Source organism: Ipomoea nil, unplaced genomic scaffold (assembly GCF_001879475.1).
Source record: "Ipomoea nil cultivar Tokyo-kokei standard unplaced genomic scaffold, Asagao_1.1 scaffold3069, whole genome shotgun sequence".
Taxonomy (NCBI): Eukaryota; Viridiplantae; Streptophyta; class Magnoliopsida; order Solanales; family Convolvulaceae; genus Ipomoea; species Ipomoea nil.
Window position 1 is genome coordinate 7,347,375 of NW_017619497.1, and position 16,253 is coordinate 7,363,627.

A 16,253-nucleotide genomic window follows, 5' to 3' on the forward strand; every position below is an offset into this window, starting at 1 on the left:
ATGGATTTTGTACCTGAAATAACTTACTAATTGTGTCTTATTTAATTAATGTAAATTAAAGCATGTGCTCCATCTCAACTAAAAGCTTAAACTGATAGTTGGATTGCACATTAATGGCTATGTGCTCACTCGTCCCCTCACGTGTGCGGTGGACCGGTGACCTTTCGTCTGGCTCTGATACCAAATTAAAGCATGTGCTCCATCTCAACTAAAAGCTTAAGCTGATAGTTGGATTGCACATTAATGGCTATGTGCTCACTATGTATATGTTTTGTGTTGTGAAATTCTATGCCTATAAACACAAATTATGTACAATTTGAAAAATAAGTAAATATATAACATGTGTATGTATTTTGTGTTATGAAATTTCGTACCTTACGGATATGAATTCTGCATTTCGACGTTTCGATTCAAAATTCGTAATACTATGTGGACCCTGATCCATGATATAAATTGTCTTACAAGTTGGAAACAATAATTATATTATAGATCAGGGTCCACAATGTATATTGTAGACTATATCTAGAATATATATATATATATATATATATATATATATATATATAATATTATATGTTTATCATATATTTATTGCAGTTAACATATTATATATTTACAATTAACATAATATTTTGGTACTGAATAGGAGACATATAGAGAAGGGGGAGAGAGAGGAAGAAAATGAATAAGGAGAAAAGGAAAAGACAAAAATAAAAATAATGTTATCATTTACGCATCCAATGGGTACGTGCACTTGCTGGGCAGGGCTAGTGCATGTTGCGTGAAATACGCACTAGCAGAAGGCAAATTATATCGCATTATCGTGTTTAAGTTGGTGGGGAGTTGACGCGAGGGCGTTATGGACATTGTTCTATCCGTTTAATCCGGTTACAGTTTTATTTTTCTGTGTTTATATGTATTATGTTAAGAGTTTATGTGTATTATAAATATGGCAGTCGGCTTATATAATGATTAACGTAACTCTTCTTTCTTGCTTTATCACTCTCAAGCTAATTTCATTTGAAATGAAATTATGCTAACAGTACACTATGTCATTTCTACCATTTTATAAGAGAAATTACAAATATATTAACGCAATATTTACCTAATTAATTTAAAAAATATAGTTCAAACAATTAATTCTCCACCTTTACTTCAATGATTTATGAAGATCGTATTAATTAATTCGATAAATACAAAGATCAATAGATGATTTTCTCAGTATTTTGTCTTTTCTTTACGTTACTATATTCCTATTACCTTCCTGCAATCCTGATGATACAACAATACAACAATTCACGCGATGATACATTCGGTTTCACAACATATACAACATTTACTGATTATTTAACTTATTCTCTTACATGGTTAAAAAAATCACTAAGACGCATCGGGCACTCGAGGAGCGCCTAACGCCTAGGGCGCCTACGCGGGGATTAGTCGGCACCTATGTATTTTTTTATTTTTAAAAAATTTGTTTAATTTTTTTTAAGAATTGATAATTATAAACTATTTAATACTTCAATAGTTAATACTAAAATATTAAATATTAACCTAAAAAACATCTAGAGTTTGAACAATTTAGATTTATTTCGCTCAAAACGATGTCATTTTGAGTGAAATAACTCATTTAAAAAAGAATGGAACAATAGTTAATTGTCCAACTAGGCGACCTAGTCGGTGTCTAGGCGAGGCCTAATCGGTGCCTCAGCGGCCTAGACCGCCTAGCCGGCCAGTCACCTAGACCACCGATTATGGTGATACGCTAAGCGGCCATCCAGCGCCTAGGCGCCGATTAATCGATGCCTAGACGTGATTTTTGCAACATTGTTCTCTTATTACCCTCTTTTATAAATTATTTACATACTAATTTAATGATGAAATGACATTTATTTTACTATTCTTATCAATAGACAAGTCCCAACAACTTGTGTCAAACAATTTGATTACATCTCATCTCATTTGTAGGACACTGTTTCAACCCACTCCCTCTCTTGGCCATTCCCAAAAAGTATGAACAATTCCCAACTCAAAACTCGAAGGAAGATAAACACAAAAAACTGAACTAATAAGCTTTGGATCCTTTGCCGTGCAACTCTGCAAGTGCAGTAACCTAACCTGCTATCTAATACAAAAATCCAATTCAATTCTGATATCTCATTACCTTTGCCAGCTGGTAAAGTAATGCTCTTTATGGCATTCTCTTGTTTCAAGAAGAAGGGGGGGGGGGGGGGGGGGGGGGGGGGGAAATCCAATCCTAAATTTACTTACCGATAATTCACATTCAGATGTGACAATAAAATTATTTATATTTATTTTTCACTACAAAAAAAAAAAAAAAAAAAAAAAAACTAGAAAAATAGTCACAAATTTAACTAGGGATTAAATACCAGCGGAGGTCCTCTGACTTTGGTGACACTGCCACTTTTAGTCCTCAACTTTTAAATCAACCACTCTTAGTCCTCTTACTTTTTGTTTCTAGCCATCTATAGTCCTTCCGATAAACTTGACCATCTAATGCTATTTTCTCAAGGATAATTCAATCTTTTCATAATTAATTTATTAATTATTATGATTGCCGAGTCATACCGAGATATCCCAACGTCGTTTTGGCACAACCTTCGTACCAGCTTTTGTATGCCATTTTGATTCACGAGCTGGTTTTGTACACATTCATAGCTGGGAAACCATTGTTTGACTATTCTGATGCGGAAATTAAACATAATAATTAATAAATTAATTATGAAAGGACTGAATTATCTTTTAGAAAACGGCATTAGATGGTCAAGTTTAACGAAAGGACCATAGATGGCTAGAAACAAAAAGTAAGAGGACTAAAAGTGGTTAATTTAAAAGTTGAGGACTAAAAGTGACAGTGCCACCAAAGTCGGAGGACCTCTGCCGGTATTTACTCTTTAACTAGGGGATTAAATAGTTGCAATTTATATATTTACAAATTTTACTATTTTACCTATGACAATTCATTGATAAATTAAATACTTATAGATTTATTTCAGTAATTTAGTTATGATTTTGTGCATAAGTAAATTTAATTTTTCTTGTAATGATTGGTCGTACAGATTATTATATAATTAAAAATGAAATTTATCTTGTTTATAATCTTGAATAATAATTGTATATTTTCAATCTTAACCCAAATATATATATATATATATATATATATATATATATATATATAAAAGAGTTAGTAAATGTTTGGTCTTTGGCTCTTAGAGTATCCACATCAAAACATAATATGGAGATATTAGTACACTAATATGCGGTTCAACAGATGGGAAGCCAAGATAATACCAAAAATAATCCTCCTGCAAATGCCAAGATAATGGCAGAAAAAAGAAAAAAAAAAAAAAAAAAAGATCAGCGCGCTTAAGCGCGTTTCGCGCAGAAGAATATATAAAGCCGGGCGTCAGGCGCGCCAGTCGGCGCTCATGACGCAACTGTTTACATTCATATTTTATTTTAAAAATTTCAGTTTTGGTTTTTTTTTTTCTTTTTTTTTTTTCTCTCCCCTCCCACATTCTCTTTTCTTATCACTCTTACATTATCCCACAATTCTCCCCGACTAATGTGGATGCTCTTAGCTGACTACACCCCTAGCATACTAACTTCTTTGTCACTTTCAAATTTCTTTTATGAAAAACAAAAAGAAAAATTACTTTGGTTTAAAAAAAAAAAAAATCAAGTCAAAATTCCGACAGATCTAATCATTTGTGAGAAATTTTCCCGACATCTTTCACATAAAAATATGAATACACATAATTCACTAAGTATAATGTGTTCCTACTTAAGAGAGGAAAAAGAAAGAAAGATTTTAAAATTGATTGACAGATTTAGTCAATTCAAAATATTAATTTTAATACTAAATAATATTAAAATAGACAACAAAATAATATAGCCAGAACCAATTATAAAATTGTGAAGCCCAAGTACAACTTTTTGTAGGCAAAATAGTAGAGTATATTGGAAAAATAGCATAAAACACAAGAAATGGCAATTTAAGTGGTTATTTTGTGCCATTGTGGTATAATTATTAGTGAGGTTCACTTTTGATTTGGATGGGATTAAAGTGGATTCAGGTTCTTCGTAGTGAGACGAAGAGATTGATATGAGAGTGAATGAGTATTGATTCTCAAAGTAGACTCATTTAGTTGGAAAAATAATGTTTTTGTCACATTGATTTGAGAAGTAGGTTTACACCATTATTTATACAATGCCTTTCTAAAGCTTATTGAATTGTATAACACAGAGCCTCCCTCGCATAAGAGGGACTTATTGAATTATTATTAGTGGGTTTGTGATGGGGGTTTGGCCTACCAACAACATAAGAACACTTTTTACACTACTCCTTTCTTGCTATTGTGGTCTTGCCGTTGCTCTAGTTCGCCAGGTTCATTCATTTGGGTGCTCAAACGTTGAACCGTAGTACGTTTTATTTTGAGATACCTAGGCTACAACGCTCCTACCATTTGTGGGAGGTAGCAAATAAGGTTTTACAAAAAGAGTGATTCGCTAACTCTTGCTAACCACCTACACCAACCAGAACCGTATCCATTTGTCCTTTCCTTCCCAAAATTTCTCCCTAAAATAATAATCTTTTCGTATGATTATTATTTGGTTTTACCACGAAATATCCAATAGAGTAAATAACTTAAATTGTTAGAGATCCCGATTATTTATTTTTATTGGACCACGAACTATCTTGAACAGACCATAACTGTAAGAGGCACATTTAAACTGGTATCATACTTCACACCAGACCAACTCAATGAAGGGGCAAAGTGCGAGTGATATTGGTTTGTCAATACGAGCTGAGAGGGGTTTAAAAATCTTTTATTTTGCATAATAATCAATTATTACATAGCACCCACAATTTCTATTTCTGAAAACAAGCGTGCTGCATGCCATACCAAGAAAATTACAAAACTAATTATTATTGATATAGTATAGCTTGTAATATTGAATCATTTTGTGGTCGTGGTTTGAAACTTTTAACACAATCTAGGAAAAGTGCAGGCAAAGACAGACAAGGCCACAGATTTACGGCCATCAAAAGTTGCACTATGTGGTACAATGTCATGTCTGCCCCCAAAGATACTGTCCTTTCTTTTGACCGTTGGTTTTTTTTTTTTTTCATTTCGAATTAACCATAATAATGAATTATCCATTAAATCCATTAAAAACAACAAAAAACAAATATTTTTTAAAATATTTTTATTAATTGTAGAGACTAGAGAGGGACCAGACCATAAGCTACTTGCACCATCATAACAATAATTTAAAATGCTATGAGACAATCGACAATAAACACAATAATGAAGTTTTTTTTTTTTTTTTTGTTTTAATTTTTTATTTTACCAAAAGATAGTAAAAACCAGCAGGCTGGGCAGAAATTGACTAATCTTCAACGCGGGCAGGGAGCCTTCTTGGACGGCTCAAAAGCGAATGGACCGACGGTGAAGAGCTGGTACGGCGGCGATTTGAGCTCCGGCGGTGGTGGGGTGGGGATCAAGGGGGCTCCGGCTTGCCCAAGTTTGTAGTTTGTGAACACACTGCACTCCGGCTTGGGAGACGCCACCAAAAACACCTTGCATTTATGGAACCCGGCGGAGGTGACAGTCTTGGGCATGATCAAGAAGAACCCATTCTTGTCTGTCTTGGCTTTCTCTACCAGATGATACTTTGTGTTGTTGCATGCTAGCTTCACCACAGCTCCTGTAAAGATTTGCAGAAATGTTAGTAAATTGGAAATGCAGAAAGAATGGAGTTTAAGTAATGGAGTCACCTTCGAGGGGAGTGGCTTTGTAGAGGTTATCGACGCCCCTGTACTGGCAAGATTTGCAGTAAACGAGGCCACGGACAGCTATGGCTTTCCGTTGAACCGGGGGAGATGGGGTGGGAGGTTTGACCGGCGGGGGAATGGGGGCGGCCGGAGGCTTTGGGGAATGGTGGTGGTGGTGGGGCTTGGGAGGTGGAGTGGCGGGAGCCTTAGGAGGAGGGGTGGGAGGCTGGACAGGCGGAGGAATGGGGGCGGCCGGAGGCTTTACGTGCGGCGGCGAGGAATGGTGGTGGTGGGGTTTGGGTGGTGGAGTAGTGGGAGCCTTAGGAGGAGGAGTGGGAGGGGTGGCAGCTGGTGGTGAGTGGGCGGGAGGCGGTGGGAGGGTGGCCGGAGGGGTGTGGAGGTGGAGGTGGTGGCCGCCCTTGTGCGGCGGATTAGGGGCCGGAGGGGTGTGGAGTTGGAGGTGGTGGCCGCCTTTGTGCGGCGGATTAGGGGCCGGAGGGGTGTGGAGTTGGAGGTGGTGGTGGTGGCCGCCCTTGTGCGGTGGATTAGGGGCCGGAGCCGGCGAGAGTAAACCAGGGAGAGAATGAGGTGCCAATGCCCAACTCACAGCGCCACCATTTTCATGGCCAAGAACTGAGAATGAGCTAAGAAAAACAAGTAAGAGATGTATGAAGATGAAGGGTTTGGCTTGGAAGATAGCCATTTTCCCTAGGTTATGGTGAGCTGAACTGGGAAGATTGGGACTGTATATATAGCAGAATGCACAGGGGTCTCTCCTCATTGAACTTATTTTTCTCTCATTTTCCCCTTTGCTTTTTTAATTTCTTCTTCTTTTTCAAAAAGAAAATTTCACTATGATATGTTTGTGGGACCAATCATAAGTATGGTTAGGATAAAATTGTAACAATACCATACATCAGATAATTAAAATTGTATTAAATTTATCAACTCAATTTGAGGCAAATTTTTACATTATTATTTTTAATTTTTTTTTTTTGAATGTTACTGACTCTATTATCTGTTCATATACTTTCTCAACCTACCGAAACACAAGAACACAAGAACACAAGAACACAAGAGCCAATAATTCCACCCGTGTACCATTAGACCACATAATCTTGGTTAATGTTTTTTAAATTAATATTAATTGAATGACCAAATTTGAAACAAAATCAATAGTCGATGAACTATTTGTGGTTATAATAAAGATCAAATAGTCAAGACACCATTTATGATCCAATTAAAAGTCAAAGAATAAAAATTGATAAAATATCAATACTTTTCTGTCTGTGATGCTTTGAGCCTTTGACAAAGTAAAATTACAGTTTTGTAAAAATGTAAAATGCACGAAATTGTAACCTAGGACATTATTCGTTATTTTAAAATTAAATATTTATTAAGTAATTCGTTCCAGACTGTCTGAGCTATTTTGTGAATGGATGAATAGTGAATTAAGAGGCAAACATGTGAGGAAGTGGGAAGTGAGGACCAAAAATAGTGAAAGGGGGAGGGGTGTAGATATGGGAAGGAGAAAGGGTACTTTATTTCCATTAAAATGGAGATTCCACTTTTAATTGCAAAGAATTATAGGTGTATTAGATGCAAAGTTTTAGTACCCAATTCAAGGGGACAACTAACTAAATGCTACACATGCAGAGGCCACCTTAAAGATCCAATGTTTACAAAATAAAAATACTGTAACTTTTCTCACATATGATCAATTTACATTTGATATATTTCTAATGTCAATTCACGATAAGTTGGAGCAGGCTAATCTAATTGCATATATTTTATAGTTCAATTACACACTTACAAAAATTTCAATAATCTATTTGACACTTTTTTCAAATGTGGTCAGTGGCGGATCTAGCATGGGGCCAGTGGAGGAAGTTGTCCCCAGCCCATATGTAACCATTATATATATATAGTGATAGGTTCTCATGCGATTGAATGCTTCCCGTGCGGATGTGCGGTGGATTAATGTGCGTGAGTGTTGTGCTTAATGTGCCTGGTCGAGATTTGTACTAGATGTGCGTAAATGTGTAAAATGCAGCAGAAATTATTGATGTCAGCTTCTTCCCCATCCCCAGTAGCCATTGTCCCATCCTGATGATGATGCGGAGGCGGGCTATGGTGGTTAAGAATTATGGGAATAATACAACAGAAATCCACACTTAGCTGCTGTGCAAATTTTACTGTGCGTGCATCATCTATATAAACATTCAACTGCACTGAAGGTAGCTGATAATCCAGAATCCATGGCCAAATTGAAGGAAGAAGTAACAAGAAGTAACTCAACATGTGCTCAGCCAACTCATCTAAATCAACTCTTGTTGACATTTAATAGTTTTATTTTACTAATACTAACGCATGTACTATATATACATATATACATACAAAAATTATATATGGGTGGGATGGGGTGACGGGGGCAGCTGCCCCCTCTTTGGCTCCGTCCCTGACTGTATTATGACTTTTCTTTTCAATACACACAATTTCTTAATTACTTATAAATATTAATTAATGGTGAGATTCACACACACACACACACACACACACACACACACACACACACACACACACACACACACACACACACACACACACACACACACATATATATATATATATATATATATATATATATATATATATATATATATCTTTTCTATTTCAATTATTTTATCAAATTAATTATGTTCTATATTTTGTTGTGAATATTTTTATAAAATTTTGATGTGTTTTATTTTTCGCACATATCCAACAATATTTATGGCTATAAGTGTTTCATTTTTATGGCTTTTCTTTTCAATACACACAATTTCTTAATGACTATAAATATTAATTAATGGTGAGATTTACACACACATATAATAATAATAATAATAATAATAATAATAATAATAATAATAATAATAATAATAATAATAATAATAATATGTTTTCTATTTCAATTATTTTATTAAATTAATTATATTTTATATTTTGTTGTGAATATTTTTATAAAGTTTTGATGTGTTTTATTTTTCCACATATCCACCAATATTTATGACTATACTTTTAAGTGTTTTATTTTTTTTCTTCAAACTATCTCTTTTGTTATGTTTCACCCCCACTAAAATTTCTAGATCCGCCCCTGAATATGGTTTCTCTTAGTATGATAATTGATGGTTTTATTGGGACCGGGTCCACCATAAACCGGGTACAGAGAGTACAGAACGGGGGGTAGGGCGCTAGGCCCAACACGATATGTATAGAAGCCCGAGGTACAGGCCCAAGAACCGCGACCCAAATACAAAGGACAAGGCCCACAGGATGGGCTATTGCTAACTATGCTACTGCTTGGAATCGAACCCAGGTGACTGGATTAAGAGTATGAGATCAAGACCACTGGACTAGTGTGCCTGTCGTGTCCGTCGTGCCCCTTAGCCAAAGATCCAGGGCTCCTATTTATAGCAAACCCCCCTCCTCCATTAGCGTCCACGTGTCCCATGCAATCCATCCCCACTTCCCCACTCCGCTTGTCCCTCGCCATTTACACCACGTTCTCCGCCTTTCCCGACTCCTATTGCCTTTGCCACCTCACTCACACCACCCCCCCAACTCACCATGCTCGGCGCACCCACCCCCGCCTGTGGAGACCGCCCGAGCCCAACGCCGCGGGACGCCGGGGCTGCACGCCAAATGCGTCGGTTGCGCCACGGCCACGCTGGCCCGTGCCCCGGGCGCGCTGGTCGCGTCGCGGCCAGCGCCCCGGCCGGCGCCAGCCCTCGCCCGGGCCGCTTGCGGCCACCCCAGCACGCGCTGGGCGCCGAGGCCACGCTGGCCCGCGCCCAGGGCGCGCTGGCCGCGCCACGCCCGACCGGGGCCAACGCCCCGGTCGGTGTCGTCGCTGGGCCACCGCCGCCGGCCCCCGCCTGGGGCCGGCCGTGGCCCCCACGCGCGCCGGGCGCTGAGGCCACGCTGGCCCGCGCCCAGCGCGCGCTGGGCACGCCACGGCCGACCGGGGCCAGCGCCCCGGTCGGCGGCCGGGTTTGGCCGCCGACAGCTCCTCCTGGCCTTCCGGCCCAACTTTGTCCCCCCCTGGTCGGCCCAACTCCATAAGCCCTCTGCGTCCATGGCCCACACCCAATATCCCCATCACACCACCATGCGTGCTTGTCTTCCTAACCCAACAAGACTTGGTCCAACCTCCTTCTTTCACCACCCCCACTTGGGTTAATACTTTCCCAATAAAATGGACCCCTAGGGTCCCATATCCCCATCAATAATATTTTCAACCTAGGCAACCACATGTTTTGAGAGAGAGAAAAATATATTACCCCATAATTTACAAGAAAATATATGAATGCTGTTCTAGTTTCTAAACAGTTATTAGGTGATTTAAGCAACATCAAATCAAGATTAGTTTTTCTTTTCTTCCTTTAAAAAAATCTTTTGGATGATGCTTCAAAAAAAAAAAAAAAACTTTTGGGTGACCCTATTTGCGCCTGAAGAAACGGCTACATTTCAGTCATGGCTTTCCTCAAATTGAAAAGTAAATCAAACAGTTCTTTCAAAAAAAAAAAAAAAAAAAACAAAACAAAACAAAACAAAAGATAAATCGGATAAAGCTACACAAACTAAAAATTTTCACCTAAAATTTTTTAAACAAAAATACTACGGAGTACCTGTATTCTCAAATTCAACCCCCTCACAAATTTTGGTGTAAATACTCAATAGTTCAGCAAATCCCCACACTCTACTTTGAGCATAATCCCCACAATGCCGCCTCTCCCTCACAAATCTTGGTGTAAATCACAGTAACTCAATAGTTCGGGCAAACCCACACACCCCACTTTGAGCATACTCCCCACACTGCCCTCAGCAGACCCCCACACCCCACTTTGAGCATAATCCCCATCCCCACACTACCCCACTGCCCTCAGCAAACCCCCACACTGCCATTGCCTTCAGTAGACCCCCACACTGCCGCCGAGATCAAACCTTGTTCTAATCCCGTTTGGAAAAATAAAAATGTCTTATCCATACTTATACTCTATATTACTTAATTTTTACTATAAGAGAAAGGAGAAAGCGAATACCTACATATACATCAAATGTTACCATAATTGGCTCCATCGAGACTCAAACTCAACACCTCTCACATAAAAAAACAATTTAGTACCATTAGACCACAAGGTCCTTGGTACTCTATATTACTTAATTAATAAACATTTGTTGGAGCAATAATAAAGGTAGACCATATGTAATAATATAATATATTAAATCAAATATTGTAATGCCGAATGAATTAAACAATATAATTAAGCATATAAATTTGGGACATAATTATGTCATATAGGATTTAACTAAATAATTGGGTTATGGGTTAATAATTATGTATGGTCTTACGATAACCTTTTTAATTTACTCAATTATTTTATTTTATTTTTTTGAAAAGCATTTAGTACTTATTATTATCAATGCCAACTTATTAAAATAAATAAATAATTTTATCAACACATATTTTTTTGCGTTTTATATGTTTGAACCTCAAATTTAAAGATCGCTCATTACTCTTATCTTAAATATTAGTGGATATGATCAATCACGAAATATAACTCAATTGACACCTTACAATGGATAGCGAACTTATATATAAAATAAAAATTGTTTACTTCTTGTTAACACCTCATGTTGTAATTGGTCTATTAAAAAATAAAATTCACAATTTTTATTGTTTTTACCAATAAATTTAATATATACTCCGTACAATAAACTTATCATTTAACCAAAAATTTCAATTTACTTTTTACTATTATTACTCACTCGAGCAGCGTGCAGTGTGTGTGTGTGTGTTTGAGACAGAAGGCAGACAGTACTATTTTTGAAGAGAGACTTTTATTGGTGTATGTGCCAAGTTTCTTCCCTATTTCCATTTACCAAATAATCTATTGAAGGATGTTTGGTACTTTGGTTGGAAGGAAAAAATTAGATAGAAAAAGAATAATGTGAGAATAATATAGAAATTCAAATTATATTATTTGGGTAGGGATAAATATAATTATTGAGAATGGAAAAGAAAAAAATCGTATAAAAACTAACTTGTCTACTAATAATAATAATCAAGGTTACTTTGAAAGCATTAAATTGCAATTCAACAAAAGGAGAAAATTGTAGAGAATTGCAAATTCATGAAATTGCAATTCTCTCCAAGCAAACATTGTAATTTGTCTTGCCATTGAATAAAGTAGGAAAAGAATTCCAATTACATCCAACCAAACACCCCATGAATATAAGACTTTGTTATACTACATACTCCCAAATTTACTCCTTTATTTGAGGCACTGATAGACTATTTTCTTCATGTGAACCCATGTAAATGTGTTTATATCAAAATTTTAAGTATGAGCGTAAAAGTTCAATTGTTATTTGTTATACAATAGTGAATCCTAATACAAAAATTATGTACTTTCAATTAACATATTATGTACCCAATTCTGTACATGTAAACAAATAACTTAATAATTACTGACACATAATATGATAGCTACAAGTACAAAAATCATCAATGGCAAGTAAAAAATATATCAACTATAAATACAGAATCTGAATTATATTTGCTAACACATAATATGATAACTACAAACACAAAAACTATCAACTGTAGATATAAAATGTGTCAACTATAGATACAAAATCTAAAAGTGATTTTTAGACACGAGTCTACAATGCAAGGTAAATATTGGTCCATTGTATAATTTGCCGTAAAAGTTGAAAGTAGAGAATGAGAATACATGGAGTATTTTCCAATTTAATATGCATTGACACAAGGTCCAAAACCATTCAAGGAAAAAAAAAACTAAAAAAAGCCTAATCATACAAACAGTTTAATGCTCTTTAGATGGTTAAAAAATTCCTCAATCCCCAGGAAGGTCATCAATCAAATATCACTGAAATAGGGTTAGAACAACAACAGCACTAGTTTGAACTTTGAAGTACAGCCACTTAAATTTCTGGCCTGCAAAACAAAGATGAGAATATGAGTGATATCAGCACACTTTAAAAACTAACAGCAAAGGAGAAATTGATAAACATAATTCCGGCTCAAAGCATTCTAGAGCAGAAAGCCAGAAACCGATTTACTAACAGAAGCCAAGCAAGAACAATGGTTTTGATAAATGATAAGTTCAGGGACGCATTTAGTTAATTAGTTGACATAGATGCATAGCTTTAACCCAAGATAATAGCTAGTTCTAGGATCACGAATGAAGAGGTTAAACATCATATCACTAATGATTTTAAGGGCGCTCTCATTACCAGTCTCAGGAGCTTAAAAAAAAATCCAGTTTTTGCAAAACAAATGTGCTCAAAACCACTATAGCTTATAGATATAAACAATACATCAAGCTTTTATTAGTTTTCTTTTTCAGAAAAACAAAACCTTATTAATCCAGGAAAGACAAAACATATATAAATACAGAGGAAGTCTAATGTCTGAGTACTAATTCAAACTTGCATAAACCATTGGAATGTATGAATGGCAATAGCATCCAATATGCAAAATACTCATAAATTGATCAGAGAATTTAACTATCAATCTTAATCAAATCTAAATACTAACCGCAAAATACAAAGCCCTAATTCATTACCTTTAAGATGCTGCTTCGGTGCTTGGCCCCTTGTCCTCTACATCATTTGCTGCACCATTTGCCTCAATGCCTTCTGTATCCTCTGCAGGCGGTTGAACCTGGTCTTCTTCGGCCAAAGGCTCCTCCACATAATCATTCTCAAAAGCATCTGCTGGAACTTCATAGATTCTCACTTGAGGCTTGACCGGGTCCTTAACAAGCACATATTTACCATCACTCAGCTTCATAAACAAGTCCACAATGCTCTTCACAATTCCCCACATGTTAGAAGTATTCAAATTGATTTGGGCTGCAAAGTCTCTCGGCTTATAACCCACCACAGCTAATATCACATGGTTATAGTGATCCCTAGGATGAACCCTGGAGACATACCCCAACTTCATCATATCTGCACTAGCCAACAGGGCTTGCGCAGTCCATTTGGCAAGCTTATTTGCATTGTTCTTTAACTCGGTAGCTAAAACCGCACCCCTCTGAGTCTCCAACTTTTGTCTCCAGTCGACCCCCGAGAACTTGGGATCAAACTCATTCAATGCATTTAGTGTCAAATACGATCGCTGGTTGTTCGCCTCCAAAACACTCTGTACCTCACACCGAGCCACCAGATACATATCATCATCCAACTTCCACCTCCTATACCTATAAGCCACCGAAGCAACCTCCTCGCCTTCACTAGCAAACGGGTTAGGCTCCTCAAAAGTGACCTTACTACCATCCCTTATCAGGGCTTGTTGCGAGAAATTCTGGTTTATATAAGCAGCCTCCACACTAAGAGAATAAGCTGAATTGATATCATCCTTAACATCAGGCAAGGGCTCCTGAGAAGTCTCGTGCACGGAGAGCAAATCCAGCTGAGACCCTTCACGCTTATCAAAGAATAGCTTGTTCCCAACCTTCTGAATCACTATATCCCACGAATAAACAGATCTAGGAGAACACATTAGGGTTGATAAGATGGTATCGGTAGCAAAGACCGTGGCTTTATCCTCATTGGCTAAACGTCGAATAACGGGATCATCGGTAGTGGTGACCTTGAAGAAATTGCGGTTTTTGAAGCGCTCAAGTCTGCGATCACTCCTGGGAGTAATGCGGTCGAACGAGCGATCATAGAACTCCAGGCCGCCGCAGATGAGCAAATCTTCAGGTTCGGGAACGGAGAACGAGAGCTTCGAGAAAGTGGAGAAAGGAATCTGGTCAAGCATGTTCCATTCCGGCTGGATATCGACTGAGGATTTGAACACGGAAGACTCGCGGCGCGAGGCAGCGTTGGTACCGGAACGATTGAGGTTGTAAAGGCGGTCGCGACGGGCGCGTTCCTTCTCGGCCTCGCGCTTCCGAGCCTCCACCTCCTCGTCACGGCGTTGGGGGAGCTGGGAACGCTGGTGGTGGGGGTTGAACCGCCACCTAGGGTTGAATTTGGGGCGATTCTGGCCGTGGTGGTGGGACTTGGAGGCGGTGTCAACTAAGCGGAAGGAGGAGTCCTCGTCAGCAGCTAGCGTGGCGAACGAGTCATCTCCGGTGAAATCAAAGGCACTGTCCACTGCATTCTGTTTCGTGTTGGATCCGGGTCGGTTCTGATTAGACAAAGAACGAGTCCAATCGGCAATTCGTCCCAGCTTATCGGAGCGGGAGAAGGGTGCGAATGGCACGTGATTGGGGACTGAGATGGAGCCGGCGGTAGTGGATTCAGGCGGGCCCCAACCGTCGGCGTTAAAAGGTACCGCAGCAATGTCAATACCCACCATTCTGGGATTTGTCTGTTACTTTTTCCGGCAGCTTTTCCTTAGAGCTATGGAGAAAGAAGACTATATGAAGATAAACCCTAGTTGTCGTTAGAACCCAAGTCTCTGTCTGAAATTTAGAATGACTTGATTTAGGATTAAGAAGTTGGGCTTCTTTTTATTGTTGGGCTTGTAGCCCAAATAAAAAATTTGAAACATTGTATACTAACCCCTGGTTTATTGGGCCTGTAGCCCAATATGGACAGAGGTTTTTTTTTAAAAAAAAAAATTAAGAAAAGGATATATAATTTTTTTTTAGCTATACTAGGAAAGAACAGAAAGACTCAAGAAAAATCACCCAAATTGTGGTCAAAGTCAAACCAGCTTGGTTGGTGTGAGTGGCCGTACGCTCTATCTCTTAAGAGAGATTAAAGAGACTAGTCTAAATATAGTAAGTGGACTTAAAGATGCATCCTATAATTAAGGTCTGCTCAAGACAACTCGTGCTATAACAAAAAAAAAAAAAAAAAAAACAAAACAAAACAAAAAACAAAACAAAAAAACAAAATTGTGATCAAATCAAACCAATACAATTTGTTGTGAGTCTAACATTATCCAACTAGTCAAAAACGACCTTGTTATAAAAAATTGTTCTCTTGTGACAAAAGATAAAATCGTCCACCTTAACACGATAAAATTGTGAAGAGGTAATTCATAGTGACTCAACTTATCAACATAGATTAGACTTTAGCTCATCGCGCACAAAGAGCTCTCTCATTTTGTAAAATTTATATTTCTCTATACATATGGATGAACAAAATCTCACGTATTTACCCAAAAGCTCTCAAATGATAAAAATAATATTAAAATAGGAATCCTTATCATTCTTATATTTTATGTTCTTGATAGTCGCACAAAAATCGATCCTTAAAACATATAGACCAAACTAGCTTAAGATAGTAGTAATTAGTAAATAACCTAAAATTTTGCACACGAGAGTCACCTTTCAATGCAACCACTAGCATAAACAAAACAAAGCTTATGAACTTATTTTGATTAGTTAACCAGTTAAGTTATGTCCCGAGTACACCCTCGTGT

At 37.7% G+C, this 16,253-nt stretch overlaps 2 protein-coding genes across 3 annotated transcripts; both read right to left on the reverse strand.

The window, feature by feature from the left end:
* Nucleotides 1–5,213: 5,213 nt before the first annotated feature.
* Nucleotides 5,214–6,543, reverse strand: LOC109164626 (non-classical arabinogalactan protein 30-like). Of its 2 annotated transcripts, XM_019313145.1 has the most exons (3): nucleotides 6,332–6,543; nucleotides 5,804–6,271; nucleotides 5,214–5,733 (listed from the first exon to the last, which is right to left on the reverse strand). In XM_019313145.1, exons 1-3 carry the CDS (start codon nucleotides 6,501–6,503, stop codon nucleotides 5,423–5,425), a joined length of 951 nt encoding a protein of 316 aa, XP_019168690.1. In that variant the 5' UTR covers nucleotides 6,504–6,543; the 3' UTR covers nucleotides 5,214–5,422. The 2 variants fall into 2 exon arrangements, with proteins under 2 accessions (XP_019168690.1, XP_019168689.1); XM_019313144.1 differs by having other exon boundaries at nucleotides 5,804–6,543.
* Nucleotides 6,544–12,563: 6,020 nt separating this feature from the next.
* LOC109165511 (eukaryotic translation initiation factor 3 subunit D-like) lies at nucleotides 12,564–15,279 on the reverse strand. The gene is made up of 2 exons (XM_019314313.1): nucleotides 13,435–15,279; nucleotides 12,564–12,803 (listed from the first exon to the last, which is right to left on the reverse strand). The coding sequence occupies exon 1, from the start codon at nucleotides 15,177–15,179 to the stop codon at nucleotides 13,437–13,439; it is 1,743 nt and encodes a 580-aa protein (XP_019169858.1). The 5' UTR covers nucleotides 15,180–15,279; the 3' UTR covers nucleotides 12,564–12,803; nucleotides 13,435–13,436.
* Between the last annotated feature and the right edge of the window lie 974 nt (nucleotides 15,280–16,253).